Here is a 12,684-nt window from a genome sequence, read left to right on the forward strand (position 1 = left end):
TACATCCTTTCCTGCTGGTGCAAGTCGATAAACCGACGAGGAAAACGCTCTTCTTTATTATTATTTTTTTGTTTGTTTTATTTAACAGAAAAGGTTAAAGATTATGGCTTGTTGAGAAAACACCAGGCACACAAAAAACTAATCTTGTCATCTTAGCAAACTGTGAACCTGCATAAGAATAAGGGCTGCACTTTTTTTAAAAGCGCAAAAATGATTTATTCATATGTTCTGGGCGAAACTGTAAGGGGAAACTGGAGAAGTTGAAAAGTTGACCATCTTCAGAGCAGCGGCGGAGACTGTTACCACGACGGTATGTACCTAAAAGCCTCGACTGGCAAACCATCAGACGCAGCATCCCCCCCCCCGCCCCCCATTTCCCTCCCTGACCTCGGCGCTGGTTTATAGAGAGCGGCTGAGCGAGATTAGCTTCAGTCGCTAGCCGCCATGTTGTTCCAGCGCTGCTTGTTTTCACTCCTCCGGTTGGTCGGCTAAATTAGCCTGACAGTAATGGGGGACGGGGCGCTGACTGCGCTGGTGGGATTTAGTGCAACTTCTTCACCTCTGATGAAATCCACCCACGAGCTTCTTCCTCGCTGGTAAATGAACACCCACCAACCAGGACGCCCCTCTGAAGAACTCGCCTCCATCTCAGCGCGCCGCAGTGCTAATAATCGGATTATAGGCCGGCGCGTTTTGGGTGGGTCGGAGGCATCTCTATTAGCACTGATTTGGCGTGACCTATCCGCCACAGTAACCCCGCCGCCGGCTGTGTAATCTCCAAAGGCTTTCCCCCCCCCCTCCCGCCCTCCGTCCGCCCTGCCCACTTATCATCACGTTCGGATTAATAGAAACATCTTTAGTAATTACAGAAATGCTGCTGTCGCGTGCCATCATTTGTTTTAACGCGCGCGGCCGGCGGCCCCGTTAATCCATTTTGCGGAGCGTGCCACGGCGAAACACAGAGATCTGCTATTGATTTTCGGGCGGGGGGGGCGAGGGGGGTCAGTACACTCAGCATTTTTTATCTCCGCGCTCCTCCTCTCCAGCAGCCCCGGCGAGGTTATCGATCTTCATAAAGGCAGTATTTTGTCGTTAAGCGGAGAAGCGGAGGAGACACTAATGAAAGGTTTTAACCTGCGTGTGTTCGGGGTTGCAGGAGGATGTGGGGCGATGGAGGGGAGGGGAGGAGGGACCAGTGGTCAGCGCTGCTGCCAGGTGCTACACGCAGCAGATTTTCAGCTGCGTAGCCGCAGGGATCGATGGGGATATATCTATGTCTGATTACAGAGATGTGCTGGCGGAGGCAGCAGGAGCGGCGGGTGTGCGAGTCGTGCGTGGGCGTTAACAGTGGTAGCAATAAATATAACTCATTAAAAAAAATAGGTGCAAATAGTTTAACCTCGGGTTTTCCGCCTTTTACTTTTAGGATGAAATAATAGGTTTGTAAACTGACCTTTGGGCTTGCAGAGGGAGCTTCCACAGCACATTGTGTTCTGTTGGGAACTTAAATGCACAGTTATCAGTTTATACTTTAGTTATCCTGCATTAGGGATCCAGTCATGTCCATTTTAAGCTCTACTTATTTATAAACTTCAGCCTTCCTCATTCTAAGTGTCAAAGACAGAATTAAAGATCCACAGTTTTAATTTGGTAAACTGCTTTATCAAAAAAATAAACTCACACAGTGTGTTTATTTATTTATTTATTTAGCAAAACCTGAAAAATGCACTTTGTATGGCAAAAGTAATCATATCTTTTCATATGTTGCCACAATAAAACCAGAAGTCTCATTTATTTCACTGGGATTGTACACACATACAAATTAATAATTCAGACAATCAAGTTTGTGTAGCACATTTCAGCAACAAGGCAGTTCTAAATGCTTGACGTCATAAAAATACAAAAATAAAAGTCATGAAAACATCGCACAGTCACCGTTTTCTGAAACCGGTAACAATCATTACATGTTATCAAGTGCCGTTGTCAAAAATCATCAATACGCGTCAAATATGTTTCCAGTGTCAATGTTCCAGTGATTATGGGTCAAAAGCAGCTCTGAAAAGGTGTGTTTTAGTCTTGATTTAAAGGAACTCGATAATAAAAGGGAATACCTTTAAGGATGTTTGCAAAAAGAAAAGAAATCTGAAAAGTGTGGCATGCAAATGCCATTTTCTGGAGCATGTGCAGTGTTTGTTTTAGCATTTAGCATTTTTCTCGAATGCCATCTTCTTCTGCATGTTCTCTGTGCTCCCAAACAGCTCGTCTCCTCTCATTTCAGTCCCAGTTCAACATTTCTGAACTGGCCCTTTAGTGTTAACAAACACATCAGAGGAAATATATTTTAGGTTGACTCACATTTACCAAAAAAAGTAAATAAAAATAGATTGCTGCCTTATTTAATATGGAATAGTTTTATTATTTTATTTTAATGAATATATCTCTTGGGGATTAGAAATGTTGAGAAATGCTCCTAATAATGCATTTTTTTTGTAGAGTACTTTTCTAAAACGCAGACTCAGCAAAATTACAAACAGAAAACTGAAGTACAAAGAAAAGTCCTTATCTATTCTTAGAAGTCAAGGAGTCGAGAGGATTGCTTCCTTCTTTATTTGCTCTTAGTTTACTGTTACAAAGCCTGTCTTGTCATCCTGACTTCAGGAGAACCACTAATCTTAAATTTTGGCATTTTATAATTTTGCTGTTATGACTCATCATAAAGCATATAGCTAGAGAATATTTCAGCTTTTTCCCCAGATTCAAAAATCACTGCAAATTGTATTTTATTATTGTCAAATGGAAAAACTCTTCATAGTAATATTTTCTTGTTTTTATTTGATTTTTCACCGACATTTTTTAAATTAAGCATATTGTGAAAACAAAAGCACTTCTTTTCTGAGAACATAAAGATACGCACAATGCCATTGGAGGAAAAAAAAAAAACTTAACACTTTAATACAGCTTGGGAAATATTTGCTCGTCATATTTGCAACTTTGCCAAAGTTCGGATGCAAAATAACCGATGTGAGTTAGCGTAGCTTCAATCCGCTGGCTTCCTTTTAACGGCCCACCCTGCTGCAATCTGCAGGTCAACCTGTGACCCCGGGGTGCTGGAGGTTGACCTGTGGGTCACGCTAAGCTTCTGATGAGCTTAGCAAAACAAAACACGTGGATTCAGAGAAATCAGGTCAGGAAGTGACTTTGCCAGAGTTTTGACTGAATAATTTACAAATCCACTCAGTGCACTCACTAGACTCTCCTTACTTCAGCTGTTCTACATTTCTCTCATAAACACACACACAAACACACACACACACGCAAGCGGTCCTATTCTTTATCGCATTAAGTCATGAGCATCAGCATCGTTCATATTCATTAAGTAGTGCAGGAGCTGCAAAAAAATACACATGGAATTATAAAAGTAGTAAAACAAAAGACATCTTATTTTATATGTCATGAAATCTGTGGTATACGGAACTTATGAAAAGTTGCTACAGTCTTTGTGAATGTGTCGAACTTCAACGGAGAATATGAAATGCATAGGATGTTATTCCTCTTTAAGATCTGTTATAAACAACCCGCTTTGAGTTATTTTTTAATCCAGTTCCAGAGTTAAATATGGACCCGTCAAAGCCTGGGTTCATTTAATGCAACAAGATTATGGGTTTGATTCATTGGGGTCAAGATTTTAATCCAAAAAGTGCCTTTAATAGACCAATATCTAATTGTAAAGGTATTAAAGAGTGGATTTAAATAATACCTTTAATCATGGGGTTACTAAGCAAGCCATCCATCTGTCCACATCACAAGAAATACATCTCAAAAATATAAAATAAAAATCTATTTAGGATTCAAGTAATCACACAGGACTAACATAATTTCATATAGTTGCCAAAAGGGCAGAATAATACAATAATGTTTTTGCCACATGCAAAATATTAATCTGAGCATCATAATGTGGAGCTGTTTTGCTGGAGGAGGGACTGGTGCACTTCAAAACATAAATGGCTTCATAAGGAGAGAACTTTATGTAGAGAGACTGAAGCAAGATCTCGTGACATCAGCCAGGATGGAGAAGGTTGAGTAAGAGTGCGTCATCTAAACGGACAATGATCCATTTTAGTCTTAAATTACTCGCAAAGTAGCAAAGACCCAATCTTCTGTCTCCAAACGGAAATATGACTCAGTTATTCCAGTTCTGCGAGTGGGAGTTGGCAAAATTCTAGCAAACTACAGTGAGAAGTTTGCAGAGCGATGCAAAAAATAAATGAAGGATGCAAAATATATTGTCGATATCGTTATCAGTCTGATAAATAAAAACGGCCCGATATCAACAAACGATTTTTATTTCCATCTTGTTGCCGTTTGTTTCTGGACGGAGGAGATTGGTCATGTGACATTTGTTTGGTCATGTGACAGTGAAAATGATGCAGCGCACCATTGTGGGTAGTAGGAGCAGTGGTGAAGTCGGCGACGTGGTCATTTGATTCGAGGTGTGGCCTTAAAGACAGTGAAACTATTCTTTGCAGCTGTAGATTATCTTTAGGAATACTAAGGCTTAGGGAACGTGAAAACAAATGTAACATTCACATTTATCTGGTTTTCTTTGCAATACTAAGACGAATAGCTTGAATATAATAGGTGGATACGCAACGTTTGCTGAGACAAAGACCTTTGCAGAGCTCATAACCAACATGAATTAACCAACACGCTCCTTCTACATCCATAAAGCTCTGACAAGGTGTGCCTCCATGAATCCATATTCCCTCCTTCGCAGACACCCACAACGCATAGCAAGTGGAATTTCTTAGAGACTGCCTACTGCCTCTAAGCACACATAACTGTCGCCTATGAGTTATTACGCATCTGTCTGTGTATTTTAAGCTGCGCCAGATGCCGCCTTTAATGGCACACCTAACCTCATACCACGAGACGGTAACACCGGGAACCCGGATTGGAAATTTTCACCACTTACCCCCACCTTCAATTGTCTCCTCCGAGCGCCGCCGCTGTCCGGTGCTTAGGGAAACCTGCAGGGGACGTTTCAGACAGGATATTAATGGGGGGCCCCTCCGACAGTCAGAGGGCCTGACAGAACCCTGTTTCATTGTCACCTTGCCTTGGAGGACGAGGGAAAAACTTGCAAAGCTTATTAGCCGAATGGAGCTGTTTTTCCCGCTAACTTACTCAATCTCTGCCTCGCTGCTTCATTACACTGTCTTACATCAGAGTCTAGCTGCTCTCGCTGTTTCCTCACCATGTCGCCGCACTCACTTCCACACAGGCAGCCACACACACACACACACACACACACGTACACGCACACACTCCCTCACACGCACAGGGTGACATCTCCCACCTAATCAAGTAGTGGATTATCTTGTCCTGATAAATTGGAGCTTGTAGCACTTGAAAGGTCCTCTTGGAGGAGTGCTGTCTCCTCCTAACAGCTAGTTCAAGCCCCCAGGGGGAGCGAGAGGAGAGAACATTGCCTTGTAATGATTTGTGGTGAATTGGACAAATGTTTTCAGAAAGACCTCTTTCCAGCAAAGTGCTTGATGAATTAAAGCTCGGGGATAAACTCTGCGATCCGTGAGTCTAATTCGGGCTTGAGCGACAAACAACGCAAGGATGTATTTCGCACAAGTAGGTCGATGAGATTTTTTTTTTTTTATAAAGAACTAAGAATCTCAGGATTAAAAAACATTGTCCGTGGGTCAATTTATCACCTTAGATTATTATCGCCAATGTATTTTTATTGGCATGTGCACAAGCGTGAAATAAGGTGAAATACCTTCCAGATCTGCAAAAACAAAAAATTTTACCAAATATGTTTTGGTCTAATGTCTAGTGCAAATGTCTTAGTACAGTTGAAATAAGTCAAAAACCATCTCAGAAGTTAAGGTTCAGCAATATGTGAGTCAATAATTAATCAATAATTCCTTAATATTAATGAAAAGTACTTGTTCAACAGGCACATTTTTTCACTTATAACATATAAATCATCTTGTTATTACTGAAATAATCTGACAGTGGAGCTGGTGCTTATTATTGACTTAAAACAAGCTCCTATATCTTGCTGTAAAGTTGCTTGTAAGTTGGTTTTGTCTTCTTCCAAGTGTACTAAGACATTTGCACTAGAATTGCAAGAATGAAAACAAGCGCGGTACTTTTCAGCACACCTTTCGGCTTTGCTGTGGTTTTTCTCATCTCCTCTCCGTTTTCTGTCATTCGCAGGAGAATCCGTACATGTGCAACAACGAATGCGACGCCAGCACCGAGGAACTGGCGCACCCTCCGCAGCTGATGTTTGACATCGAGGGACGCAACCCCACGACCTTCTGGCAGTCCACGACTTGGAAGAAGTACCCAAAAGCCCTTTTGGTCAACATCACGTTGTCCTGGAACAAAACCATCGAGCTGACCGATGACATCGTCATCACGTTTGAGTCCGGCCGGCCAGAGCAGATGGTCCTGGAGAAATCTCTGGACTACGGCCGAACCTGGCAACCCTACCAGTTTTACGCCACCGACTGCCTGGACGCCTTCACCATGGAGCCCAAAACAGTGCAGGACCTCTCCCAGCACACCCTGCTGGACATCATCTGCACGGAGGATTACTCCCGAGGGTACGTGTGGAAGTATGACAAAACTGTACGCTTCGAGATCAAGGACCGGTTTGCACTGTTTGCTGGGCCCAGACTGCACAACATGGCCTCACTTTACGGTCAGCTGGACACCACCAAGAACCTGCGGGATTTCTTCACCATCACGGACCTGAGGATCCGGCTGCTTCGGCCTGCCACCGGGGCCACCATGGTGGACGAAAGCAGCCTGTCGAGATACTTCTACGCCATTTCTGACATCAAAGTTCAGGGCAGGTAAGAAACACTCCGATGATAGTCAACCGCAAGAAGTACTGTTCTGTGAATGCATATCTATTATCTTTCAAATTTCTTCTGCTTTAGCTTTTTGTTGTCCCATTTACATTTTTTACATCATACAATACCTACAGTATAAAATATTGTTTTGTCATGATGATTTAATGCGTCAAGCAAAAGAAGCAACCCAGAGCAATCTGGTGTTAAGTGAAACGACAACTATTTGGTATGACGCTCTCTCTTCTCAGATGCTGTCGGTTTTACAAATGTCGTCTACAAAGTTGCACTTTTCACTTATCAATCTTCAGATTTCATTGTATTTTTTCCAAAACTCTTGGGAGTCAGTGGGATATCTTTGGTGAATGTGAAACTTGTGTTCTGCTTTCTCAGTGGGAGTTTTGGACTTGCAATTCTCCAAAGGATTATTTTTATATCATCACCACAGAAGTTAAGTGAGGCCGGCGAAGCCTGCAGTGTCGAAGTTGTTGTTCTACGTTCTTCTGTGACCCTTGCAGTCGTCCTCTACGCATTGGGTTCATTTTGTTTGACTGCTGGTTGCTTCTGATACGGTTTGCTGCCATTCAATGTTCTCTCCTTTTGCGGACAATGGCTCTAGCTGCACTACATTTGGATCCCAGAAATGGCTTTCCAAGCCTTTCCAGACGGATAGACATCAGACTTAATGTCTGTTCTTGAAGTTCTTTAGGTTGGTGAATAATGTGTTGCTTTTTGAGATCTTTTCACTTACTTCACGTTGTCATAGTTCTACTAAGGTGATTTCTTAGCAGTAATAAATGAAGTTAAACCTTAACACTTTCCCCCGGTCCAGGCTTTAGGTGGATGCTGTTTTCCCTAATTAATGAAATTGATGTTTAGAAACTCCTTTATGTGTATATTCAGATGATAATTGTCTAATATTAAAATGTATATGATGAGCCGAAAGATTTTGATGACAAAATAGCAAAAAAAAAGAAATACATTTTTTATTTATTTTATGGCACAGTAGGTGCCATTACCGAATGTTTTTAGGGTTGATGAGGAGGAATAATTGCTTGAAAGATATGCATGTGGTTTGTTTATTTCCCCCTCAAACTATTGAGAAGTTGCCCAGTTGTGAGGGGGAAAAAAAATAATGTGTCGACTGTTCACCCTTCTTTCCAATTAGGCAGGGAATCCATTACGTTGTGCAGAGTTCACAAGATGTCAGCGTGCCTTAATCAAGCGAACTGCTTACGGGTTGCTGAAGCACTCCACCTCGGACAACAAACTCACTCAGCTGCCTGTTAGGCGCTCGAAACACATCAGATGTGAAGTTTCAGCCGTCAGGGCGCCGCGTGCCGTAATTAGCGCTTGATTTAATGATTCCGCAGAGGGTCATGTGACATGACAACAAGACGCCATTATGCTGTTTGCAGAGAGGCCGACGACGGCTTCCCAGGCTCCTCGGCGCTGCGCGGGCTTGAGCGGATCTGTTTTTACACAGCGCGGCTTCTCAGTTCAACAGATGCAGTCGGGGAGGGGTTGGAGGGATGAAGATTTAATTACCCTCGTTTTACTTCTCACACATGAGAAACTCGCAGCGTGAGGACGCGGAGCGTGGCGGAACGTCACAACGATTCAAGGGAAGGGTGAAAGTGTTGGAATCAGGCTGCCAGTCCGGGGTGGTGCCACAGTGAAAACCTCGGGTGGGATGATGACTAATGGAAATGTCTGGTTTAGGCACAAGTAAGAGTTGATCCCACATATGCATGCTGCCTTGCAAAGTCTGCACGCCTCTTGAACTTCTTATGATTGCGTCGGTGCATTTTGTTGGGCTTTATAGACATGATATGTTCTGTAAACACAAAACAGCACATAATTTTATGTACATAATAGAAGAAAGAAATGATACATAGTTTTCGGTTTCTTTTCTTTTTCTTCAGAAATTACTTCAGTTATTACCAAGAACTATACAGGCACTTAGCTTAAAGTAGGCCTGGGCTTTGACTGGGTCAGTTTAACTCTGCCGGAATCTAGCCTGGAAAAAAAAACAGTCCTTTGATCTACGCTTTGCTTAGTGCAGAGAGAAGTTTAAAATTTTACCCATCTGCTAACATTTGGCCGTGACGTATGCAATGCACCAGTTCGATGCGATGAAGCTTACCAGAAACTGCCTGTGCTGTAAACAAACATCCTCCACTGCGAAAAGAGAAGGCAGCTGTTGATGTTAATTCAATATGTGGAAGTGTGGCCAACACGAACTGAACGGCTTCGTTCATCTCCTTGTTCACTTCCTCCATTGCTAAAACTACAGGCGGACTACAATTCTAAAACAGCGTGGAACATTAACGTCATCATTCGCAACTTCTCCTCCTGTTTGCTGATTAGTCCGGCTGAAATTCTGCTGGAGAAATTCAGCTCAATGGGAGATATCCCAGACGAAGCACTGAAGGGGGATGAGAATCAAGTAGAATTTCATAGAAATGCAAAAGCCAGTAGCTGCATAGTTAGAGTTGTTGTCTTCCTGGAGGTCTTTGGTAGCAGGTTTCGCCTTGTGTTTAGCTCCATTCATCTTTCCCACAGCATGATTCCACCACCACCATGTTTCATGGTGGGTTCCCATTCCTAGGTTAATTGGTTGTTTCTCTGATAGCACTCTCCTTGTCCAGCCAGTCACTTTGGGTTTATGGTCATAGTTACAGAGTGTGTGTTCTCTATAAGGGCTTACACAATGACGTCACTCTTCCAGTGTTTAATGCACATTTTTATTGCAATAACGTCTCTGCTGCTGGGACATTATTTACATTTATATTGCCAAACGCCTTAAAGGCTTTTAATTAACCTCTAATTTATTGATTTCCCTAACATGCCATTATTTCAAGCACAACCACTCCACACCTCTACTTTGCACTCACTAAATAGGGACGTACCCCTGAGCACAAAAAAAAGGGCTATGATAATGAATGCCGCGCTCAGAAATTGAATTTCTAACTTTTCCGGTGATTGAGAAGGTCATTCAACAAAAATAACTGCGAGGGTGTGGAAATTTACCAACAAAAGAGTTGAACGGGGCTGCCGAAAGCACAGATTATTTATTTTTTCCGACTAATCATGACCAAACTCTTACATCCCTGCGGGGGTTTTCGGGCTTGAGCGATGAGTTTTGTGGCACCGGCGTCGGAGGCCCGCGGTTGTTTACCGGCCCACTGCCTTTGGAGCAAGGCTCGCCTGAGAAACGCTTCCCACTGTTTACCAAAGGTAACACACAGTTCAGCAATAATGAGGCACATTCAACACAGAGAGGCTAAGTTGCCCCTCTATCCGACCGCCCCCCCCCCCCTTCCCAAGGCAAATCGCAGCTCAACGCCTTTCTCTGCACGTCGAGTATCAAACGTAAGCTTCTTAACCCTGGAATACAGTTCTCCGCGAGAGATTTCTTGGGGCCGCTGAGGTTGGATCTGGACCGCATCCATTTGCCGAGCTCAACCTGCATCCACGTGGATCAGGAGTGAGAGCGGGCGCTGAGGGAAGTGCGGTTTGGAGGAGCTTGCAGGTTTTCGACCTTTTTCACAATGTTCTGGGAAACAAAGCCTGTGTTTTTTTTTGTTTTTTTTTGCCAAAGTAGGTCAACGCAGAACAGAAAGATGAAGCAAAAGTTTCTCCAAACGTATTTCTACTCCATTTATTGTATAGACAGCAAAAAAAAGCTATTCTTTTGACAACTTGACACAAACTATTTTTCAAATGATCATTTTATTTGATTTAGGTTCTTAAAATTAAACCAGGTTCTATGTGAAAAATGAATCATCTGTCCGTCTAAGCCCTGATTGGTGTCAAGACAATAAGAATCAATCATTTTAGAAGTTGTCTCACAACAGGAAGTGCAATCAATCAAAGCCAATAGGATTTTTTTTCCCCCCAAAGAAAGCTAACCCGTTTCCCGAAGACCTGCAGCCAGTAGCCGTGTTTCCATTGATCGTGAAATTGCGACAGTTGAAATTACAGAAATAAATTTGCTTAATGGAAATACAGCAGTTTCGAAAAAACTTTCGCCTTTCAATAAAATATTTTTCACGCGAGGAAAAATGTTTCAGTTCTGTCGAAATTGATGTATTTCACAAAACTGCAGAGAAAACACTTTTCTCTGATCACACCAGTCAGGTGATCGACAACTGGATGTCACTACCGGCGGAAAAGACGACAGGAAGTTATAGGAGAACGATGGCGCGGCATGTTTTTTTTTTTTTAAATAAACTTCGTCACGTTTGATTTTCAATTCGTTTCTTATTCAGTGGAAACACAGCAATTGCGAAATTGTGTTTTAGCAAAATATCCACAGTTTTCCTTGCGTTTGTGATGGAAACGCAGCTCTTTGTAGGTTACAGACAAGACACGAACAGCTTCCCCATATTTGGCATATTTGACATTTAACTACCACTTGTGCATGTTGAGCCTCCGAGAAACTGACTTTACCGGCACATACCTGCATATGTGGTGGTCTGGGATGCTAAATCCGCTCCAGGCATGAGGGACCTTAGCTTAGATATGCTACCGAGACACTGAGATATAACCTGCTTTCAGACTCTTCAGTTTAAATCTAAACAAACTCATGAGCAGATGGGAATCAGTCTGGGAACCATGACAAAGCTATTTCTACAGCTTTGGGACTCCAGCGAACGAGAGCCAATATTCACACAAATGAAGAAGGAGAGAAACTTTCCAGAAGTGCCTGACATACAAAAAAAAACAACTTAAAGAGCAAGTAGATGACACAGAAGTAGATTTGTATGTGCGTATATGTATGTTTGTGAGTATGTATTATTTTGATCTTTATTTAGAAGGGATATGGGAAATACAAAGACTATTTATGTTATGAATTACTGAATGGAAAAGGTGTGTGATTATTTAAGTTAAACTTCATCATGCTCCTTTTCAGACTCAATTACAAACTATGGAAGAAATCTTCTCCATAGTTACAAAGCCTTCTTTTAAAGTCTAATGAGATTTGCGGTTGTAGTACAGGTGCCAGTAGTTAGTTCACTTTTTGAGCTTTTGAGATGATGATTAGCTTCTCCCAGGAGTAAAAACAATACCTCTTTGCCATGGATACGCATCATACCAACTACCCAAAACTAAAGAAGTAAGAGCAAGAAAAGACGGGACAACTGCCCTATGACGCAATGCCTCAACAAAAAACAACCATGTACAAAAGAATAAATCAGAGCCACCCTAACACTGTATAACCCAACCAGGGGGAATAACTATGACTCTCTTAAGGACTCCTGATGAATAGAGCTCTGCTCAGTACCGCTTCGGCCGTGGAATCGTTGGAGTCACTAGCATTGGGATGTTCCTTTTGGGGGTCCTCGGCCACGGAATTGGGGTAGCAGTTGGGCTGGCTGCCCCCTAAGGCCGCGGAGCAGTAGTTGCATGGAGGCTGGTTGGGGAAGGTGGTAGAGATCTCAAACACTCACATCATCATTCCAAAGATGAAGGAAAGCTCTGTGATGTCACAACTAGAGTCCTGCTTGTGATGTCATCAGCACTGTATGTATGCAGCTAACTTCTACATTCTCGTCATTGCTTGCTACATTACTGACGTACGCAAAGCCCTTTGAGAGTCGAACAGTGAGTTTGTTTTTCCAATATTGATTTGAATAAGTATTGTTTTGCCCAAGCATGTCCTATCAAAGGCCGCAATACTACAACGGTGGGATGAGGCCCCAGCCGTGGGATGGGAGAGTTGGACATCAACATCCCATTGACTACCAGAGAGAGCTCCAGAGACTTGGCTCTCTTCTGGAAATGGAGAGAGCCAGGTGGTTTG

At 42.6% G+C, this 12,684-nt stretch overlaps 1 protein-coding gene across 10 annotated transcripts in view; it reads left to right on the top strand.

The window, feature by feature from the left end:
- ntng1a (netrin g1a) overlaps positions 1 to 12,684 on the top strand; it is a 158,768-nt gene that overhangs the window by 66,049 nt on the left and 80,035 nt on the right. For all 10 annotated transcript variants that reach the window (XM_008438353.3, XM_081601330.1, XM_008438352.3 and 7 more), the window contains exon 3: positions 6,235 to 6,878. In XM_008438353.3, coding sequence (XP_008436575.1) covers positions 6,235 to 6,878 — 644 coding nt within the window. The remainder of the gene's footprint in view (positions 1 to 6,234; positions 6,879 to 12,684) is intronic.

Source organism: Poecilia reticulata, chromosome 20 (assembly GCF_904066995.2).
Source record: "Poecilia reticulata chromosome 20, P_reticulata-male-v2, whole genome shotgun sequence".
NCBI lineage: Eukaryota > Metazoa > Chordata > Actinopteri > Cyprinodontiformes > Poeciliidae > Poecilia > Poecilia reticulata.